We start from the raw sequence: 22,140 nt of genomic DNA, 5'->3' as shown, positions 1-22,140 counted from the left end.
TATATATATATATATATATATATATATATATATATATATATATATATTTCCCGGCGAACGGAAAAACCGAGCAGAACCATTCCAATGGAAACAGATCGGTGCGCGTGGCCGCGAACCGCGATAGAAATCGATGAGCTGCCAAGGCGAACGAACGTGTGCGGGCTGTGCCGTGTACGTGCAGAAATCATGATACAGTGTGCCTCCGCTCTCGTAAGTCCTTTAAGGACACGGGATAAATGGAATATCAGGGCCCGCGTCCCGGATGAAACTTATCTACGCTCCGATAAACGATCGAGTTTTATTACCCGCGATACATTGTCCGCGAGGGTTTTACGACCGACCGGCAATATTTCCCCGCAACTTTCCTGCGGCTTTCTCCTACGCCGCAAGAGGGATGCGCGCGGCTTTCTCCCCGGGAACGGGCGAAAACGAAGAAATTGATTAGCCGAGTATCGCTTTCGCGGGAACGTTTTCCTTCCGTTCCCGTCGCGCGATATTAAATAGAAATCGAACGCGTTCGAACGCGGCCGCGAGACGGTCGTTCGACCCATTCTCGCGACGTCGTTTCCCCTTTTATCCTCGCCTCGACATTTATACGTTTCATCTTTCCTCTCTTCCTCCCTCCATTTTCCTTTCGCGATCGTTTTCGCGCGCGCACGCGGCGCAAAGCGAAACGGCGAGGAGCGCGCGTCACAAGTCCGCGCGACAAGTTTCCCGCGAGTCGCGACATTCGTAAGGAAAATCTCAGGAGCGGATTGATCACTGGCAAAAAGCTTAGGCTTAAGTACGTATTTGTTTCGCACACACTCATCACTGTCTCTCGCAATATGATGTCCGTTTGGTGTTGGGAGAAAAAAGAAAGCAATCCACCTCGATGTCGCCCCAAAGCAGAGCATTTGCATTGCGATAAAGTGGATCGTTGAATGTTGGACACCTTTGTAGTTGTACTTCGTCGACGGAGCTGTTCCCGTTTCTGTAATTGTTACGGTTTACCATGTGCAAATCTTGGGAGAAAATGATCCATCGTCGCTTCGATGTCGAAGCAAGAAATTTAAGAGTGAATCTTAAGATTGAATCTTAACAGCTGCGGGGAGATTCCTGAGGTCATTTGAAGTAACTTTTTCCTTTGCAGAAATTTTCTACGCGGCTTCGTTTACGAGTTATTAATGAAAAACGCTTGACCAATGAGTGGAGAGGGGCTGGCGCGAGGCGGCCGAGCCAATCAGCGGAGCTCGACTTCGAGCGCTCGTTGGCTCGGCCGCCGCGCGACAGTCGAGCTCTCGCCTCTCATTGGTCAGCGTTTTTCGTTAATAACTCGCGAACAAAGCCGCGGATTGCATTTTCGCTGAGGAAACAGTTGCTTCAAATCTCCTCAGGAATCTCCTCCGTCCGAGTGTTAACATAATTATAGGACACCGTGTAAATTCTTAGCGGCATTAGCTCGGTATCGGTCTCGCGATCGACGCAACCCCAAATACAACGGCTGGAAGTCAATATTCGGAAACAAATAGCTCGCCGCGTTGCTTTCAGCGACGTTGCGCTTCCTTCCGTCGGGGCCCGTAAATATGCAAAGTGATAATGTACTTTGCCGCGGCTTGCTCGACGCATGAGAAAACATTTACATTTCATTAGAACGGAGGAACTTTGAAAATTGTTGCAGCAACGGAATTGATTTCCTCGGGACTCGAGCAATATCCGTTAACTGTCGGTAGTAGACGTTGCGCTATGCTCTCTCCGGTGAAAATTGCTATAAACCGTGCACGAAACGGAACGGAGTAGTAGTATTCGAAACGATACCATTGCAAACATATAAACAACACGCGGCAGCCGTGCCGCGATGCAAATGCAGTTGCGTATACTTTGTGCCGGAGTTGGGAAAAATTTTGTTCGGACGAATAAAAGCTAATGGATATGACGAATAGAATTTTATTTTTATTCGACGGTGTCGAATAAATACTCCAGTGAATAACAATTTGTCTGGACGAGAGATTTCCTTCGAGGACGATTTTATTCGAGCAACGATTCGGTTGTACAGGAATTCGTTCAGGAAATTCAATTCAATTCATTCATTCATTCAGGAAAAGGTAAAGTGTTTTCTCGTATCTTGCCGATTTATTTCTTTCGTATTGCTTTTTCCAATTGTCCGAATGCAAAATTTTTCAATTTATTCGAATGAGGAATTTTTCGAATTATTCAAGGGAAGAATTGTTCGAATTATTCGAATAAAGAATTAGTCGAATCAAAGAATTTTTCGAATTGTTCGAAGTTTTCGAATTATTCGAATTATTCGAATTTTTCGAATCTTTCGAATTATTCGAATTTTCCGAATTATTCGAATAAACTATTCGATTGGAAGGAATTCATTCGGCCAAACGAACTCGGATAAATTTCTGTTCTATCCGAATAATGCCCAACTCTGCTTTGTACAAAGCCGAAAAACTGATCTCGATGACCGTTTAAAACAGAATTGAAATATTCGAATTACATAAACGTTGACCGGTTCTAGTGCGAGCGGATAACGAAACCCATGGAAAATTTGAATCAATTGTCATTAATTAGAGTAACCTTGATCAGACAGGAATACTTACACACAATTTTTCGCGCAGCCGATACGTCGGCGATCACGCGGTGTCACGCACCTGCGCCGATCTCGTGGAGGCTGGACAAATATTTGGCGACCGCCAATAAAATGTTCTTCGCCCCCGCGACCGAACGGCGTGGAATAAGCGAGGCATTCAATAGCCGACTTGCACCTGTTGCATGCATGTTCCGACCGGTGCGACGACGTCTCGAGATGCTCCGCGGGGGCGTCGCGACGCGTACCGACGCGGCCGCTCCATTCTTTCCTCGTTCTCTAGTGGCCCGTGCCAGGCCCGAAGTGTACGTACTTCGCAGTTGTCGCGTATCTCTTCCTCCGCGAGAATTCGCCGAGTTCGTTACCTGGCGAAACTCGCGGTCTCCTCGTCGCGAGACTCGAGGAAACTTTCCATCCGGTCCGAATCTCCGTTTGTCAGCATCAGCCGCCGCGTCGTCGCATTCGGCCGATTCCGTTTCGAGTACGCATTGCACACAATATCTCGCCGCCTGCAATTGTCGCGTGCAACTGCACGCGATTCGGTGTGCCGCGCGAACCAGAGTTGGTCAATATTTTGTTCGGATTACGGATAACGGATAAGGACTGGTGAATTTCATTTAATTCGGCATCGACGAATTTCATTTTATTCGATACTGACGATTTTTATTTTATTCGATACTGACGAATTTCATTTTATTCGACGCTGACGAGTAAACAGGCAGTCGAATAAAAATTTATCCAGATGAAAATTTATTCGAGTACGATTTCATTCGAATAAAATTTTATTCGGATATGAAGTCACATTCGAATAAGATTTTATTCGAATATGAATTCATTCGAATAAGAATTCGATCGAGTACAATTTTATTCGAATACGAATTCATTCGAATAAGAATTCGATCGAGTACAATTTCATCCGAATAAGGATGAAATTTACAATTCTTTACAATTCTTTATACTACTTTATAAAGAATTATTCTTCCTAATTCCATTTATATTCGAATAAAGAATTATTCTTACTGAAATATTCGACTGAAAATTATTCATTCGGATAATTATCTGAAATCAATATTTATCCGAAACAATTCGATAATAACGTCTAACTCTGGTGCAAACGCGGTTCCCATTCGTGAGCAACGTTTAACCCCCTCGCCGCACACAAATGATTTGATTTATCGGTGTCGATGTTCACTTTTATCGTTGCATTATTGCTGTACAAAGTTCCTCTAAATGTCGTTTCTCAAATATATCCAATCAGAATGTATTCTGCACGCACATGTTTCTAGTCTCTCGACACGTGTTTCCCGAAATTGCTGTGCCCGCCTGACACCATTTAGTATGTTCCAATTGTTATTCACCGTGCTAAATGTTTCCGGTGACAACGATGGTAAATGTCGAACAAATGTTTGCAATGCACAAATTTCATGCACTCGGATGACTCTTCGTTCGATTATTTTGCTCGCGGAACGTGTATCAAATCAATTGGCATCGGTGTTAGTTGTATCATGATAGATTTATGATAGATTTATATTTCGAACAGTGAATCACCGATATTTTTAATTCGTTCGTTAATAGTTTCTACAATATTTTAATAATTAAAAATCTTGCCTTTTAGTTAAAATTTCAATCGAAACTTCAGTGAAAATTTACGCCAAAATTTCAGTTAAAATATCAATGAAAATTTCAGTTAAAATTCCCATGAAAATTTCAGTTAAAATCTACGCCAAAGTTAAAATTGACGCCAAAATTTCGGTGAAAATTTCCGTTAAAATTTCAATTAAAATTCGCATTGAAGTTCACGTGCACGATGATTACAAACAGATTCACACTGTAGATATATTATCGTGCTCTAAAACAGATCTCCGTGGAAACATTCTACGTTGCATCCTGGTAGTTCCATTTATCAGCGTCGCTTTGACATAATTCTCCGACTAGAAGGATTCGCGAGAGCGCACGAAGCGCGGCAGTCGAAACGAGAACGCACTTAGGTTCCGAAAGCGGTGGTTTACTTTCGCGAATTTCGGCGTTCACGACGAGATACTTAGCTGCTTCAGTTTGCACGTGGTAACGGGAACTGCTCCGTGGGACGCGACGAGTGTTCGCGGGAAAAGTAGCTACGCGAGGAGTGGGGATAGGCGACGCACTCGCTCATTGCGCTCGCGCGGCGGCGCGGCGCGTCTGCCGCGCGAACATTATACGATAATTTCCGTCGCATTGTCGCCAGCTTGACAACGAGGACGGAGAACGTGAGAGAAATTACTATAATTCTGAATTACGTTCGGGACGTGGAGCCTCCGCCTGATCGTAATTCAGAATTTATCGCAACGATGTTCGCCCGATCGACGCGCCGCGCCGCTGCGCGGGACTCCCGCGCACGCGTCGCCTACCCCCACTCCTCGCGTAGCTCCTTTTCCTGCGAACACCGACTCGAAACGATCCCTGCCCTTCTCGCAGCAGTTTCGAAGGCTGCTCGCCGGCCGAGGTTAAATTGACAGAAATAGAAAAGAAGAATAGCAAAGTCTCGCCGGCTCGGGGAACTTGAGAAATAATCCGACGATCTACTTAACAACTCCCCCACCCCCCGATCCCCCGGCAACGCCTGCTCCCCGAGAACCAGAGTAGCAAGTCCAAGAAACACGAGGCACAAAGTAATACCAGAGCTCGCCAAACTCGGCCGTGTGTGTGTGCGAAGCAAATTCATTCCGTTCGGATGCGCTCTTGCTTGCGTGCCTCTCGCTGCAATCGAGCACGAGTCAACAGTAAAAGAGAGCAAAACAGGAACTACGTGGTACGTGATAAAACCAACAAAAAAAAGAAAAAAGAGAAATATAACAGATACTGTAAGAAACGAAAGACAAAGACATGGTAGAATTGTAGAACAGGTGGATGAAACGAGATAATAACAGTTAAAGGGGGAAGTGGAGAAACAGCTCGCATGTGAGTCAGGGCATTCACGCAAGATAATATTCCGACGACCTTAACCGACCTGTCTCGATAAATATATCAAGCATTGTGTTCACCCTAGACCTTTAAGAGTACGCGTCGAAGCAACCCGGCGAAAACTAGCCCGTAACAAAATCGACCGTTTCCGGCTTCATCGACCTGTCCTACGCGCTCTAGACTCGCACCGGTTCGTTTACGGTGTTCGGCATTATTCGATTTTATTCGGTTCATAATTCGAATAGATTCGACGAATTCAGTTTTATTCGGTCAATGGATCGAATAGGTTCGTCGAATAGCATTTGATTCGGAGAATATGTCGAATACATTCTTCGTATCAAATTCGATTCGAATAATATTGCGAATATATTCTTCGAATAAAATTCGATTCGAGTTATTATTGCGAATGATACTTCATTCGAGAGATATTTTGAACGAAATTTTATTCGGATAATTTGTCGAATGATATTTTACTCGAGAAATATTTCGAATCGTTCGATGAATCTAATTTTATTCGAATAATAATTCGAATAATATTTCGAATAATAATTCGAATAATATTTCGAATATTACGAATGAATTCTTCGAATAATATTTCGAATATTTCGAATGAATTTTTCGAATAATATTTCGAATATTTCGAATGAATTCTTCGAATAATATTTCGAATATTTCGAATATTTCGAATGAATTCTTCGAATAATATTTCGAATATTTCGAATGAATTCTTCGAATAATATTTCGAATATTTCGAATGAATTCTTCGAATAACATTTCGCACAGATTCTTCGAATAAAATGTTTCTCGTTATCCGAAGAAACCGTGCCGAACTCTGTCCGACGACCATCGGAAATCGCGTAAACACCGGACCGATCGCGTTTATATCTTCTCTTTTGTTTCCGTTGGACAGTGATCCGCGCGCGACAGCCACGCGACTCATCGTTCGCTCGCTAATTAATAGGAGAACCGCTAAATCGCCGGGATCAGATTCGGCTCCGGAAACTTATTGTTCCGCGATCAGCTTCCGAGCGTGGATTCCGTCGGTCGGTATGTTTCGTAGCCGGCCGGTTAATTGGAAGGTAACGAGGGGGATCGTTTCGTTGGGATAGAGATGGACGCCGAAACGGGCGACTTTTTTTCCCCCCGAGCTCCACATCCGCCATGCCACGCACCCCTCTGCAACGACGGAAAAACACCGCGAAGGGAGAGTCGCTTAAACATCTTCGTTCCCAGCGCATCGTTCGCGTGCACCATTAGCCTCTGGTTTCCGCGTCGCCGCGCGCTGACAGCGCTGGCTCTTCTCCTCTGTCGTTTTCGTGGATCCTGCTCCGAGTCGTCGGCAATTCGACGCATCGTCGATCGAAATTTCTCGCCAATTTTCGGCGCGTCCCGCGCTTCGCGGACCGCCGGATTCCCGAAGGATCGATTCCCGATTCCGGTTTTCGGAACCGAGAACGGTGTTGCCAGGGAATTGATGGCGCGCCGGGCTTCCGCGCGTCGCGCCTCTCGCCGCAATCGTCGGTTGGCTCCTTTTCCCCCCACTCATATCGCATAGTCTCGCATAGGAGGACGCTGGAGTGGTGGGGATGCGACGCGACCAAGAAGTTGGCCTACGCGTCGTCACGCGACGAGCTGTGCTGCCACGTATCCCCTCCACTATTCCAACTTCTGTTCGCCGACGATCGCGGAGCACGCGGCAAAGAGGCGCACGGGCAAGGAGATTCCCCTCGCGCCATCAATTCCCTGGCAACGCCGTCGGGAAATCGCGCGAGCTTCCCTCGAGCAACGCTTCGTTCAGCGAGCTCGCATCCTCGCTTCCGTGGACAGAGAATTCTGCTCGAAATTCGACGACAATCGACTCTCTGCCTCTAAATTGGAACGTGTTTCCCCTTAAACGATCGAACCGAAATTCCTCGCGCGAGAAACTGTTTTCGGCTCTCGCGCCGGATTCGTATCGCGTTTCCGAAACGATCGTCCAGTCTAAACGCGTTTTTCTATTGTTATGAGCTCGCTGCCACGGACGGATTCGCTTTCGAATCTCGGCACTTTCAACGTGAATTATGTGCGCGTTCCATGATGGAGATAGAAGATTTAATACTTCGTTTTTTTTTTGATAGTTCGTAATGGACGATGGATATTGATATTTTGGAATTAAACGGGTTTGAGGTATAAAATGACGATTTTGGCGAAATAGTGTTTTCAAATACTCGTCTTCAAAGTTTTTTTGTCAAATTTGTCGTGTACTCTATTCAATTATTGCTACATAAGCATGGCAATTATTAACGTAAAATATAATACATGGCACAGAAGACTGTCTTAAGTCTGTTTGAGAAAGGGTGACTTTGCAGTGCCGTAACTTCGCGGAAAAAAATCGCAGCCGACTTTCTTTTATCACAAATTAAAGGGAAAAGATCGAACTTTATTTCACTGTAAACGGTGTCTTCGAAAAAAATTTAACAAAGTCCGGAAAGTTCGTCAAACTTGGGAAAAATCGAAATTTTCAATATGACAAATTTTTCAATCAGCCGTACATGGTCGCGTATTTAAAGGATTACAGTCACAATGGTACATCAAACTTAAAATCCAGGAACACCTTCTCAAAGTAGAAGTTTCAAGCTTTAATTCAAAAATAGGGCCATCGTCCTGCGACGATTTTCCGCGGAGATATCGTCGCTCGAATTTTGCCAATTATTATCGAGAATTTTTCCGCGCTCCAACGTTTTCGAGCAGTTTTTTCTCAAAATTCGAACTTGCAATTCGAAATAAAAATGGAAGTCGATTTTTCCGAGACTCTAGATCTTAGTTAACCGCTCTCGAAAGTCGCGGAAGTCGCACGAAATCAGAGAGGACGGAGAATCCGCGAGCGCGTCCGCGCGAGCTCGTAAAAATCAGGGGAACGACGTTCCGTCGACGCGGTTCGAAAAATAACGGACGGTCGGTTCGCGGCATTTTCCCGTCGCGGTAATGGAGTTCGCAAACGGATCATTCCCGACCTGTTCCGCTTATCTGTTTTAATTACCGTGGGCCAGGTCCGCCGGGCCGGGCCGGGCCGCGCCCGTTTATTCGCCGGCATTTCCCGCGGACTGTCGCGTGTACGCGCGCATTAAGCGGAACGGCACGAGCGCGTAAACAGAGGAAGGAGCCAGCTCAAACACGCGGGACACGTAAATCCGGGGTATAAATACGCGGCGACATCATAATCAATTCATTGATTACCGCCGCGTCGCATATTACCGACCCTCATGACCCCAGAGCACCGCCCACCGCGCCGCACGGTCAGCTGAAACGACAAAATTGTGACGAAATCGCGGAAGAACTTTCGACGGGAAATCAGGCGAAACGATGCTATTTTTTCCCACGTTAAAATTCCGAATCGTTGCGGAATAAGGGAGAAATCAAGAGAACATGGTCAAACAATTTTTTCAACCACGGAAATTTAGGGGAAACCCGAAACATTGCAACGAAATTGTGATTTATTCGATATCGAAATCGTGATTTTTTTCGTTGAAACGACTCGATAAACTGTAGATATTTTTATTATATTTTTTTTTCGAAATCCTGAAATGGTGGATGAATTTTTGCGACGCGCATAAAGCGTCATGGAAAAGATCCAACTGTACGGGGTGTAACAAAAATAAAAATGCCACGACTACGCTGGATCGATTCTTGTTTCTGTTCCACCCGGTACGGTTGGATATTTTTTTCTATGACACGTTAGTGCGCATCATTTCCCGTAGACTCTGACACGCCGATTTTCAAATCCGTCCGTAAAATAGATCCACGAATTCCGCGGATTTCGTAGAAATATCAGCGGGTTGTCGAATCGTTTCAACGAGAAGCCGCGATTTCGTTAGTTTTCTCGCTTGATCTATTTTCGTTTTTTTTTTTTTACGGAATCCTGGAGCGACAGATAAGTCTCGCGACCGAATGCGAAATCAGCGTGTCAAAATCTACGGGGAAACGATGTGATAACGCGCGCGCGTCCGGGGAGAAATGGATTTTTGGGAATAACAAATAGACTATAAATATTTGTATCTTCTCGCGCGGATAAACTTTAAAACGAAACAAAAAAGAAAACACGGTCGCACATGGAAATAGCATTTCGAACGTATGAACCGTTTATTTTGAAACTGGTGCAAGCCATTTATATTTTTTTTTAGTTATAAATAAAACGTTTGCGCTGAATTAATCACGCAAATAATGTAATATCTCATTCTTTTTTTTAAATCTACTTGCACCAGTTTCAAAATAAACGGTCCACGTGTACCTACTATTTCAAAAAGAGCTCATTCCCCAAATTCTGTACCGCATGAAAAAATAAAAATATTTACAGCCTATTCACTGTTTAAAAAATGATATTTTCGCACCGCTGGAACGTCCAACGGCACGCGCTATCGGATGAATCACAGTCGAAAGTGTCTCAGAGTCTCGCATAAATTTCCAATGCCGACGATTTATTTACCTACTTTCTCAGGCGACGGAAAATTATTCCGCGACGAGTCGTCGTTAACGTGAACGAAGAAAAAGAACGGCATCGCATCGTCCGAATCGCATAAAAAGTTCTCCGATCGTGACACAACAAACTCGGACACTTCGCCCCGTCGCGCGCCGCACGTAAGCCACCCTTCATCGGCACCACCGATCGACCTCCCCGCCCCGCGCATACGCCGAACGCGGCGGCGGGGCCCCATAGAAAGCTCGGTTAGGAAGGAAGGAAGGGGGTGAAAGGGGAGGACGAAAGAGATACGTCCGGAAAACACCGTTCACACGCACCCAGCCCCCGTCACACTTATTCGAACCCCGAATTCGCAAGCCCGCCCCGCTCTCCCCCTGTAGCCGCCAGCCGTCCCATATCCGCTTCACGTCGCAACGATACACGCTCGACAGCGATCGAGCGGACAAATCTCTCTGTGCACATATGTATAGGTGTACAGCGTGCGTCTACGTGTGTGTGCGTGTCGCATGTTTCTCTGTTGCTGCTCCGTACCTATGTGTGTGTGTTATACGTGCGTGTACGTATACTGGGTGGCCACGTCCGTAAATATGTCCGTGCGAACGTCTCGTACACGGTGGGAACGCGCGGAAAGATTCGCGATTCGATGGGTCGCGCTTCGAATACAGCGACGAGATCCTGGTGAATTGTACTTTTTTATTTCTGTGACCATTTGCGAATTGCGAAGGGTTTCTGTTTCTGGTTAATATTCGTTCTTATTGCTGATTAATCTTATTTTTTTATTTCTGATTAATATTCTTTTTTATTTCTGATTAACGTTATTTTTTATTTCTGATTAATACTCTCCTCTATTTCTGATTAAAGCTCTTCTTTATCTCTGATTAAAGCTCTTCTTTATTTCTGATTAAAGCTCTTCTGTATTTCTGATTAATATTCTTCTTTATTTCTGATTAAAGCTCTTCTTTATTTCTGATTAATGTTCTTCTTTATTTCTGATTAAAGCTCTTCTTTATTTCTGATTAAAGCTCTTCTTTATTTCTGATTAATATTCTTCTTTATTTCTGATTAAAGCTCTTCTTTATTTCTGATTAAAGCTCTTCTGTATTTCTGATTAATATTCTTCTTTATTTCTGATTAAAGCTCTTCTTTATTTCTGATTAATGTTCTTCTTTATTTCTGATTAAAGCTCTTCTTTATTTCTGATTAAAGCTCTTCTTTATTTCTGATTAAAGCTCTTCTTTATTTCTGATTAAAGCTCTTCTTTATTTCTGATTAATGCTCTTCTGTATTTCTGATTAAAGCTCTTCTTTATTCCTGATTAAAGCTCTTCTGTATTTCTGATTAACGTTCTGTTTTATTTCTGCTTAATTTTCTTCTTTATTTCTGCTTAATATTCATTTTTATTTCTGATTAACGTTCTTCTTTACTTCCGACTAATATTCTTCTTTATTTCTAATTAACGTTCTCCTTCATTTCCAAGTGGAAACAATGCTTTCGTTCTTTATATTTCCGATTATCAGTCCTCTTGCATTTCTTCCATCGAACCGTTTCGTGCGTTCAACCGTTCACGATTCAAGCATTTCGTTCGCCCGGACGTTCATGAACGGACACCCTGTATAGGCCCTCCACCCGGGCGCATCTACACGTGTAAATTATCAACAACCACGACGATCGATGTGCCACTGCATGCTAGGTGTGCGAGTGTGTGTATGCGTGCGCGCGCGCTCGCGCGTGAATCTCTAGCCGGTTCACAGCACAGTGTACATACTTACCAACACGGATCGCCGCTACCAACCCGCCACCATGTGTTCGTCAGTGTGTAACCCTTCTATTTCTTTCTCGTTCTTTTTTCTTCTATTTTTTTTTTCGTTCCGTTGTTGTTGCTGCTGCTGCTGCTGCTGCTTGTTGCCCCGCGTCGTTTTTCATCGCATGCCATCGGCGCCGGTGTCGGTGCGCGGGACTTGGAGCAATTTCGGCAATTCTCCGGGAAACGGGAGATAAAATCGCAAATTGCGCACACGCGATTTCGGCCGACCGACATTGAGACATCGGCCTGCGTCGTCGCAAAGGTGTCCCATTGTCGTCGACGCAGGGTTAAAAAAAAAGCATTTCGGATCGCGTGACGCGTGCAACGAGCTATGGTTATGCAGTGAAATAGCTATGACAATGGAATCGGAAAATTTCGTCTTCAATTTCAGGGTCAAGTGTGAGCGCCGCACTAAATTCTTCCTTCTATACAATAACACAAAAGATAAATAACGTCCAAGGAAACGGTACTTATCGGCTCACCCTACATATAGAAGGAAACGCCGAACCTTCTTGAGCACCCCACACAATAAACAGAATGTCCTAAAATTACGGTGACTCCGGGAAACGAGGGATTCCTGAGGTCATTTGAAGCAACTTTTTCCTTTGCGAAAATGCAATCCGCGGCTTCGTTTACGAGTTATCAACGAAAAACAGTGAGCAATGAGATGTCGCGTACGGCTGACGCTCCGCCCTCGCGACCACTGCCGTTGCGTCAGACGGCCGGCGCGACGCGGCGTTGGTCGCGAGGGCGGAGCGCCGGCTGCATTCGCTCTCCGATTGGTCAGCGTTTTTCGTTGATAACTCGTAAACGAAGCCGCGGATCGCATTTTCGCAAAGGAAAAAGTTGCTTGAAATCACCTCAGGAATCCCTCGTTTCGCGGAAATACTATAATTTTGGGACAACCTGTACTCGTATCTGGGAATTGGATATCTAGTAGGAATCTCTCAGATTGATACTTGACGAGTTAAGTCGCTGGACGATATTAGAACGTCCTCGTTGACCTATTCGACTGTGTGCGCGCACATGTGTCGCCGATAACGCGGAACAGTCGATCGTCCTCGTCAGCGAGCTCTTCGCAGTGCGATCCATGTATTTAACAATGCAAATGTCCCCAGCGAATATTAGTAAGCGGGCGAAATCCAACATCCATTATACTCTCCATTGTCTGATCACCGTGCGCTATACAGGGTGGTCCACCGATTGGTGGACAATTACTCGAATTACTCGAAAACCGTTTCGTGTATAGAAAAATGTGTCGAACAAAAGTTGTACGGTAACGAACGGAGCACACGCCGATGCAAACAATTGTTGTCTGTACTACTTTTCTATCGAGATTTCAAGGTCAGGTTGAATTATTTAATCGTAATGCGTTATATTTGACTATACCGCTAGAAAGAGTATGTCGAGCCAAGCAAGATACTATGAAGCAATGTGGGTCGAAAATGCAATAATTGTCAAGATATTAATTAAATAATGTTCGGTATAGAACATGCTTAAAACGTCGCGACTTTGAAATCTGAATGAAAAAGCAGTGTAGAAAAGAATGAATTTTCTATTCTATATCCTATAACTTTTGTTTGAGACAATTTCGCAGGGAACAGACGGTTTTCGAGGAATTTAGATGACAGATCCTCGTGGACCACCCTGTACATCTATCTGCTCGCTTAATGTCTCCTTGACTGGGTATCCCTTCTGATAACAATTACGTACCGCGTGCACGCGCTGTTAATTCCGAACCGGTGATTCCTATTCGCCTTCTCGCCGCTCTTAATTACTGCCGTACTTCGCACGCTCGCTGCCATCGTCACACGCATGCGTCGTGAGATCAGTCTCAATCGAAAGAGTTTCGATTATTCACGAACGATTCGGATAATAGGGGCTTTTACTTCGTTTCTATGAAATGATCGAGACACTTAATATATAAAAAAGATATTCATGAAATATTATTTATTATTTATTATATTAGTATAAATATTCACGAGAATTTAATTATTTTATAATAAGAATTTAATTAATAATATTCCTGCCGATATTCTGTTCTTTATCGAATAATGAATTATTCTAATAAAGGATCATTCGAATAAAGAATTATTCGAATGAAGAATTAATCGAATGATGAATTATTCGAATAAAGAATTCTTTGAATCATTCGAATAAAAAATTATTCGAATAAAGAATTATTCGAATAAAGGATCATTCGAATAAAGAATTGTTCGAATAATTCGAACAAAGAATTATTCGAATGAAGAATTAATCGAATGAAGAATTAAAATCGAATGACGAATTATTCGAATGAAGAATTAATCGAATGAAGAATTATTCGAATAAAGAATTAATCGAATGACGAATTATTCGCATGAAGAATTAATCGAATGACGAATTAATCGAATGACGAATTATTCGAATGAAGAATTAATCGAATGTCGAATTAATCGAATGACGAGTTATTCGAATAAACGGAATAACATCAAACGAACAATTCATTATTCGACTATAAAACATTCGTCCAAAAGGAATTCATTCGGACGTTATCTCGGATAAAATGTACCTTCGATAAATGTTTCTTCGAAACGGTCCCGAACGATGCCCAACTCCGGGCACCGGAGAACAGGACTGCCAATATTTTATTCGCGGCGATACAAATCGCATTTATAAGACCCGTCAACGATCTTGAACGATTCCCCGTGACTTCTCTGTTTACGTTCGATGAAATATTGAAACTGCTCGCCTCAGCTGTTGGCGACGAGCGATACGATGGCAGCGATCGACGGCGCGACCGTTGAAAAGACGTCAACGGATCGGAGAAACAGGCCGGGTTATCGATTCCCGTATAAAATCGTCAGTTTCACCGACGTCTCTCTTTTCGGCCGGAGATACGGTTAGTCGATTTTATCGAGAAACGGAGTCGATCGGCCGGCCATGACGGACGTGTCGGTAGGAAAAAAAACACACACACACACACCAAACGCGCGCGGCCGCTGGACGACGTAGATTGCGTTCAAGTGATCTGTCACCGGTTCAGGATTAATTACCGATCGCGCGTGCCGCGATAAATTGCGGGCCGCGCGGCGGAGCCCGCGGACACGAGCTTGTTACGCTTTTTGCCTGTCGGTTGATAACGACAATTAGATCCGCGCGCGTGTTTTACCGCGAATTGCCGCCATCGCGACGCGCCGTGGCGTTCATGGAAAGATCTTTGGAAATTGTCGCGCGAGTTTTTTTCGATTAACATCTGCGAAGAGATTCACCGATCACTGCGTTGGATTCGTAATGATTTCATTACAATAACGATTAACTATTAATATTTAGCCAATGGAGAATAACATCTTCCAACGCAATTGCAATTCATGCAATTCATCGATCGATAATTCATTCACATTCGACAAATTCTCTGAAATTGCCTCTCGGCTTGTAAACAATAATGGACAATTTGAGAAGAAGAGATACGATTATTTCTCCCAAAAAGTCTCTCGCGGCTTGTTTTTATAGTCGCCGATTGCCAATAACTATAAAAACAGTAATTTTTCCCGGAAATGCCAAATTCCAGGTTGCGCTGAATTTCCCTGTGCTTTTGCCGGAAAACGTATCTTCTTTTCCAAAATTGTCCACTTTCGTGCACAATCCGAGCGTCAATTAGGGAGAAATCACTGCAGTTTGCGGAGATAATTCGTGCAGAGGAATACGTTTCTACCGATCATTCTACCGATTCAGTTTAGCCGAGAAAAATGTATGCAATCTGCGTATCAGAACGAAGCTGTAAGTCTTCGCGCATTAAATCAAGATATCGGAATCGGAATTGGACGTCGTCGTCGTCGTAGTAACGGATTCTGCAAGGTCCAAGGTCGACGTAGGGCGCCCTCGCGCCGACGATTTAACGTAACTCGGATCTGTTTCGGCGTGGACGGCGACCGTGTACAGGGTATCCCAAAATTATTGTACAAGCGAGAAGCATTGGGTTCCCAAGATAATTTAAAGCAACTTTTTCCTTTGCAAAAATGCGATCCGCGGCTCCGTTTACGAGTTATCAACGAAAAACAGTGCCCAACGAGAGGTCGCGTACGGCCGACGCTCCGCCCTCGCGACCACTGCCGCTGCGTCAGACGGCCGGCGCGACGCGGTATTGGTCACGAAGACAGAGCGTCGGCCGCGCTCGCTCTCCGATTGGTCAGCGTTTTTCGTTGATAACTCGTGAACGAAGCCGCGGATCGCATTTTCGCAAAGGAAAAAGTTACTTCAAATGACTCGAGGAACCCCTCGTTTCTCGCTCGTACAATAATTTTCGGACACGCTGTAGACGCGAAATCGGTACTCGACGATTAGTCCCGGCGAGTCGGGCGGAGTCTAAGCCGCGGATCCCACGGGAACGAACGCTCGAATCGAGCTGCTTTCGCGAGATATACGTCCGACGATGAATTACGAGAGGCGAACGTGTCGAGCCGCGTGTATCCGGCGCGCTGCGCCGCGACCGCGGCCGCCCGGCGAATTTCGAAGTCCGTGGAACGCGAAGTTTAGCCCGTTCAGGCTCCGCTGAATTATTGCAAAAAGTGGAACGACTCTCGGGCCGGGTTCTCGCGGGAGAACCGGGCGAGACAGAGAAAGCAATAATAATATAGAGCCCGTCCACGCGGACCATAAAAAACCGCCCCGGTGTCTTTTTTTCAGGCGCGGAACAAATACCGGCTCGGGCTGTAGATAACTTTCTCTGCGCTTTTTTGCCGCCGAAACTCTCTCGTCCGGTTGACCGTCGTCCGTTCTCGGACTGTCGCTCGAAAAATATTTTTCCGAATCTCTCGTTAGCCCGATGCCGAGCGATTTCTTCCCAGTTAACCGGGGTTACGGCGCCCCCGCGTTTTCGTTTCCCGCTTCGATTTCATACGCCGTTTCTCCTTTCGGTATTTTTCGACAGCCCGTGCCCCGCCGTTCGACATCGTAATTCGATATTGTTCGGTCCGACCGCTTAACGTTAAACCTACCTAAAAGGTCTAAAAGCGGGTGTAACAAGCGTTTGCCTTTGTGAGAACTTCGCGACAGAATTTATTTAAATTTCTCGCGATTTTTATTAATACTTCTACCAATACTTTATTCATATTTTATCACCATTTTCGTTTCCATGCTGAGGGCCAATTAGGGAGAATTTACAGTAGCTCCTGTGTCTTGCAATTAGTGCAGACAATTTTTTATTATATTTTAGAATATATATATTATTATATTTCATATATTATTTATATATATTTATTATATATATTATCTATATATGTTATATATATTATTATATTTTTTCTCCGTCTTTCTTGGTTTCTGGGCCTTTTTCAATACAATTAAATAAACATATATGTATGCTTTTCAAAGCGTTTCGGTTTTATTAAATCGATGCTATTTCCGATAAAATTGTAACAAAGTTATTTATTCACTCATCTGGTATTAATAAAATATAAATAAAATATTAGCAAAATATTAAGAAAGTGTGAACAAAATATCAATAAAGTATCGATAAAATATTAACAAAAATTCAAACGAAAAAACGTCGATCAACGTGGCGCGTCCCACGAAGTCAAAACGGAAAAGAAAACGCGAATCCGCGCGACCCATTCGCTAAGCGCCGAGGAAACTGTCAGTCATCGCTCAAAGTTGCCGGCCAATAACCGTATTCAGTGAAAGTTTTCAATGTAATAACCGCGCTTTCGTTACGATCTGCACGGCCGGCGTTCCCTTCTTATGAAAGAACTTCTTACGGTCCGTCGGCGAATTTATTGAATTTCACTCGGAGAGCGAACCCACCGACGGCTGATCTCTCTCTCTCTCTCCCTCTCTCTCCCTTTACGTTCTCTCCCACATCTCCCTCCCTCCCGGATAAGCCGTCCTTTATTCTGCTCGAGATATCGCTCTGGGCCCCCTTGTCGAAACAAATGCCTTAAACCGATACCACCGCGAACGGAACGCGCGCGGGAATATTTCGGACTATCGAAGATCGGTCGCGATATAGCGATCGTGCGATTCCGCAGTGGCGCCGGTTAAGAGGAGGTTTCCGGCCGAAGAATGCCGGCCGTGAAAGTTAAAACGCTAAACCGCATCTCGTTTGGCTCGCGATCAAAGTGCAACAGATTGGTAAAGGCGCGTTCGGGCGCGCGCCGAACGCGGTGGAAAAAAGCATTTTACGTATGATGGCGCGCGTGTCGAACTTTTTTCTTGATTTTATACGGTTCAAGTACGTGTTTATGCGAAAATAAGGATAAAATTTGAGATGAAAATTTATATAGAGATGAAGCGAATATATAAATTAAATTGAATTGAATTAAATCAAATTAAATTAAATTGAATTGAACTGAATTGAACTGCATATTTGATGCATTTGTGATCTATTTATATGAAAATAAACAAATATATATAATATATTTGGCTTATTTTTATATAAATTTTTATTTTTACATAAATATGTCACAAATGCATCTAATCTGCAGTTTCATTCAATTCAATTTAATTTAATATAATAATATAAAATTATAATTATAATTATATATGTATATGTATAATAATTATAAAATTATAATTTTATATAATTTAGTTCAATTTTTTTTTAATTAATTTAGACTGACAGAGAATCGGCGAATTATCCAGTCTGCAACATCATGCTGGGTGTAGAAACGTATTACAAGACTGCAACAATTATGTCAGCAAACTTTGTATCTGTTCCGAAGGAACAGCAACTAAAAATCCAAATGAAAGATTCTGATAAACTGAAACGAAGATTTTTCACACGTTCCCCTTGGGATCTACAGCTATGAGAAATCGACTTGGATCGATCAACAGTAGCAAATAGAAACCTAATGAAATCCTAGGAGTCCAAAGCGACAAAACAGAAGAGTTTCCAAGACGTCACACGAATCGAGGCGAGCTCGCGGTAAAATGATGCGCCGAAGAAGATCTGTACAGAGTGAGTCAAGTAATTAGACCGAGCTGCATCTCTGTTCCAGCTGAATTTAAAATAAAATTGTACGGGACAATTTTACACTATTTAACGAGCTCTGTTATCCTGTGATACGATTTTATTCGCAGATGCATCGGTGCAGTTGCAAAGTGCAACTGCACTTTCTTTTTAAACAGAACCGTACACTTTCTTGTATTTAGATCGATTCTATAGTGCATTCCCGATAAAAACGTATTAGGGTACATCAGCAGAAAAATTAACATTTCCCAAGATATTTCGCAAATTCCTATATGGAATTTTTTCTCTCATTTATCCCCGTCATTAAAAAAGTAAAATATCTCACGAAACATTAATCCTTCCGCCATTGTACCCTAATACTTTCTTATAGATAATGCTCCATAGAATCGATCTACCTACAAAAAAGCCCACACTTCCATTTAAGAAAAAAGTGCAGTTGCATGTTGCAACTGCACCAATGCATCAGCGAACAAAATCCTGCTACAGTGCAATAGGGCTTGTTAAACAGTGCAAAACTGTCCTCCACAACTTCGCTCGAAAATCATCTGGAGCAGCGTCGCTGCCGAGTTTATCTGACCCAGCCTGTGCAACAAGGAGACGGTTTTATTACAGTCAATGACAAAAGCGAACGATCCTCGGGCTCCGTCCGTAGACGTTCGCGCACCTGGCACCCTACGCGTCGTATTCGCCTAAGAAACACACCGTTCGCGACATTTCATTGTTCCCCGATGTGTTCCCGTCTCCTTTTCGCGCGATTTATCGCATCTCAGTCTCCCCCTCTCCCCCCCTCCCCACCGAATGCATAACGCTGCTGTAATCTGTGTTTGCTATCGTGTCGGTAGACCAATTAGAGAGCCCCGTAGTGCCATTGAGTGCAGTAGAAAAGAAGATACATACATACATACATACATACATACATACACATACAGGATGTCCTGAAAATGTCTCGCAATCCGGAAATGGGAGGTTCCTGAGGTGATTTGAAGCAACTTTTTCCTTTGCGAAAATTTTCTCCGAGGCTTCGTTTACGAGTTATTAACGAAAAACACTGACCAATAAGAGGCGAGCTCGACTGGCGCGCGGCGGCGCAGCCAACGAGCGCACGGAGCCCAGTTCCGCTCATTTGGCTCGGCCGTCTCGCGCCAAATGATCTCGCCTCTGATTGGTCACGGTTTTTCGTTAATAACTCGTAAACGAAGCCCCGGATTGCATTTTCGCTAAGGAAAAAGTTGCTTCGAATCACCTCGGGAATCTCCTACTTTCGGATTGCGAGAGATTTTTTGGGGCACCCTGTATATTCCGTTGCATGCCGCATGCGTGGCTCGTCTGCTTGCTGTCGCGGCGTAGCGGAGAACAAAACCCGTGAACCGTAGATATGTGCGTGTCTTAATCGATCTTTGACCTCGGCAGCTCGATCTGGTACTCAACTCAGACGAGGGCGGTGACTTGTCCGATTTCATCATGAACGGGGAATGGTACCTCATCGGTGAGTTTCTGTGAACGTAAGTTCGTTAGGCCAGTCATAAGATATCAACGTTGCCGCGCGATTCACCAGCGGATTCCCCAATGCGAATCGTTCCCGATATTGTTGGTTGCGCTTTGTTCCTTATTCTTCGCCTTGTGCGAACAACGGGAGGCGGAGTTTCTCGTTTTTAACGAAATTTCGTTTAACGATTGTTACAGGAACAGGCTCGTTTTTTGTGCATCGGGACGAGGAGAAACTGTTGTTCGTAGTTTGTTATTCTTGATCGGGTGATCGACACTGTTGTACGTATTGTATGATTTTTTATATATCACGGACGATGCTCTGATTAATGTTTAAAGCGATGATAATTTTTGTTTAATCGTGATAATTTTTTTCAGGCAAAATTGCAATTGTCTGCATTCGGTGCAAGATACGACAGCTCTGTACGGATATTTATTTCTTTGTTTGGGTCATTTCAGTGTGACCAGAATTTTATGGAATAAATATTTTTTATTCGACGTTTATTGTATTATATTACAGTATTATTATTATTATTATTATTATAATACTGCGTAATAATATTGATGTTAATATATTGATATTGATAGTGCATAATAGTGTTAATATTAATATATTAATATTGATACTGCACATAATACTGTTAATATTGATATATTAATATTGATAGTGCATAATACTGTTAATATTAATATATTAATATTGATACTGCATAATACTGTTAATATTGACAGTGCATAATACTGTTAATATTAATATATTAATATTGATACTGCATAATACTGTTAATATTGATATATTAATATTGATAGTGCATAATACTGTTAATATTAATATATTAATATTAGTACTGCACATAATACTGTCAATATTAATATAGTAATATTATTACTGCATAATACTTTTAATATTGATATATTTATATTAATTATAATACTTAATATATTAATATTATATAATACCATTATAATATATTATAATAACAATACTATTATATAATATTATTATGTCAATACTGCATAATGATATTATTATCATTATTATAAACTGTGTTTAAATATTTATGTGTTATTTTTATTAAATATTTATATGCATTTGAAACTGAAAATTACAAAACCAAAAGTTATCAAAATCATATAAATTATATAAATTATCTAATAAATACTGCATCAAAAATCTTCAAATGTTCCACTCGTGTTTCGTATCACGAACCAATAGAGAGAATCTTCTCGTTCGACCAGCATTGCCACGATTATTCGCACCTTTCTCGTTATTTCCAAATGTATTCAAGGCGCTAATGAATGTCGCGAACAATCAAACCTCGTGGACAAAGGAGCGCGTAAGTAGCTTCGAACACCACCTGTTCCACCGGCGATTGAACACGGCTTCTCTCTCTCTCTCTCTCTCTCTCTCTCTCTCTCTCTCTCTCTCTCTCTCTTTCTCTCGCTTGTGTTTCCTCCTTAAATACGCGTGCTCGAAAATCAATTTAGATATAACAGAAATACACAAATACGATAATTTGTTGCAAGTTATCATTCGGATAACGCTATAAAAATTGCATCGAGTCTACAGTTATGCACAGAATTGCATTCCCAAAATAAAATTTGTGCAACTAAAAAAGCCGAAATGTTCATGGTTACTAAAAACGCAACAGCATTGAACTAGTTTCGAAGAAAATAGTTTCGAAGAAAATAGTTTCCAACAAAAACCGAAATAAAGACAGGCAAACCAGTCCAACATTTCCCGACACTCGAGAACATTCGATCGCGTTTCCGATAACAATGAAATTTGTCCGAAATGTTCGCGCTGTATGTCCCATGAAAATAGCGCAAGCGCGAGAGTACATATGTACATACGTACCGTACTACTGTGCGCTCGGATTCTCGCTGAATTTTTCGTCGGAGCGTCGCGAACGAGCGAGTTCCAGATCCTCGTG

General features: G+C 42.9%; 1 protein-coding gene and 1 long non-coding RNA gene across 4 annotated transcripts in view; both read left to right on the top strand.

Moving 5' to 3' along the window:
- nAChRalpha6 (nicotinic acetylcholine receptor alpha6) overlaps nt 1–22,140 on the top strand; it is a 587,858-nt gene that overhangs the window by 341,373 nt on the left and 224,345 nt on the right. For all 3 annotated transcript variants that reach the window (XM_033478260.2, XM_076520266.1, XM_033478258.2), the window contains exon 7: nt 20,132–20,207. In XM_033478260.2, the coding sequence (XP_033334151.1) occupies nt 20,132–20,207 (76 nt within the window). The remainder of the gene's footprint in view (nt 1–20,131; nt 20,208–22,140) is intronic.
- LOC143259167 (uncharacterized) lies at nt 20,269–20,720 on the top strand. Its single transcript, XR_013032988.1, has 2 exons — nt 20,269–20,488; nt 20,585–20,720. It is a non-coding gene; the product is annotated as an uncharacterized LOC143259167 (long non-coding RNA).

This window comes from Megalopta genalis, chromosome 3 (assembly GCF_051020955.1).
Source record: "Megalopta genalis isolate 19385.01 chromosome 3, iyMegGena1_principal, whole genome shotgun sequence".
Classification (NCBI taxonomy): Eukaryota; Metazoa; Arthropoda; class Insecta; order Hymenoptera; family Halictidae; genus Megalopta; species Megalopta genalis.
The sequence above is the reverse complement of the archived record's forward strand: the minus strand, read 5'-3'. Positions and strand labels throughout refer to the sequence as shown.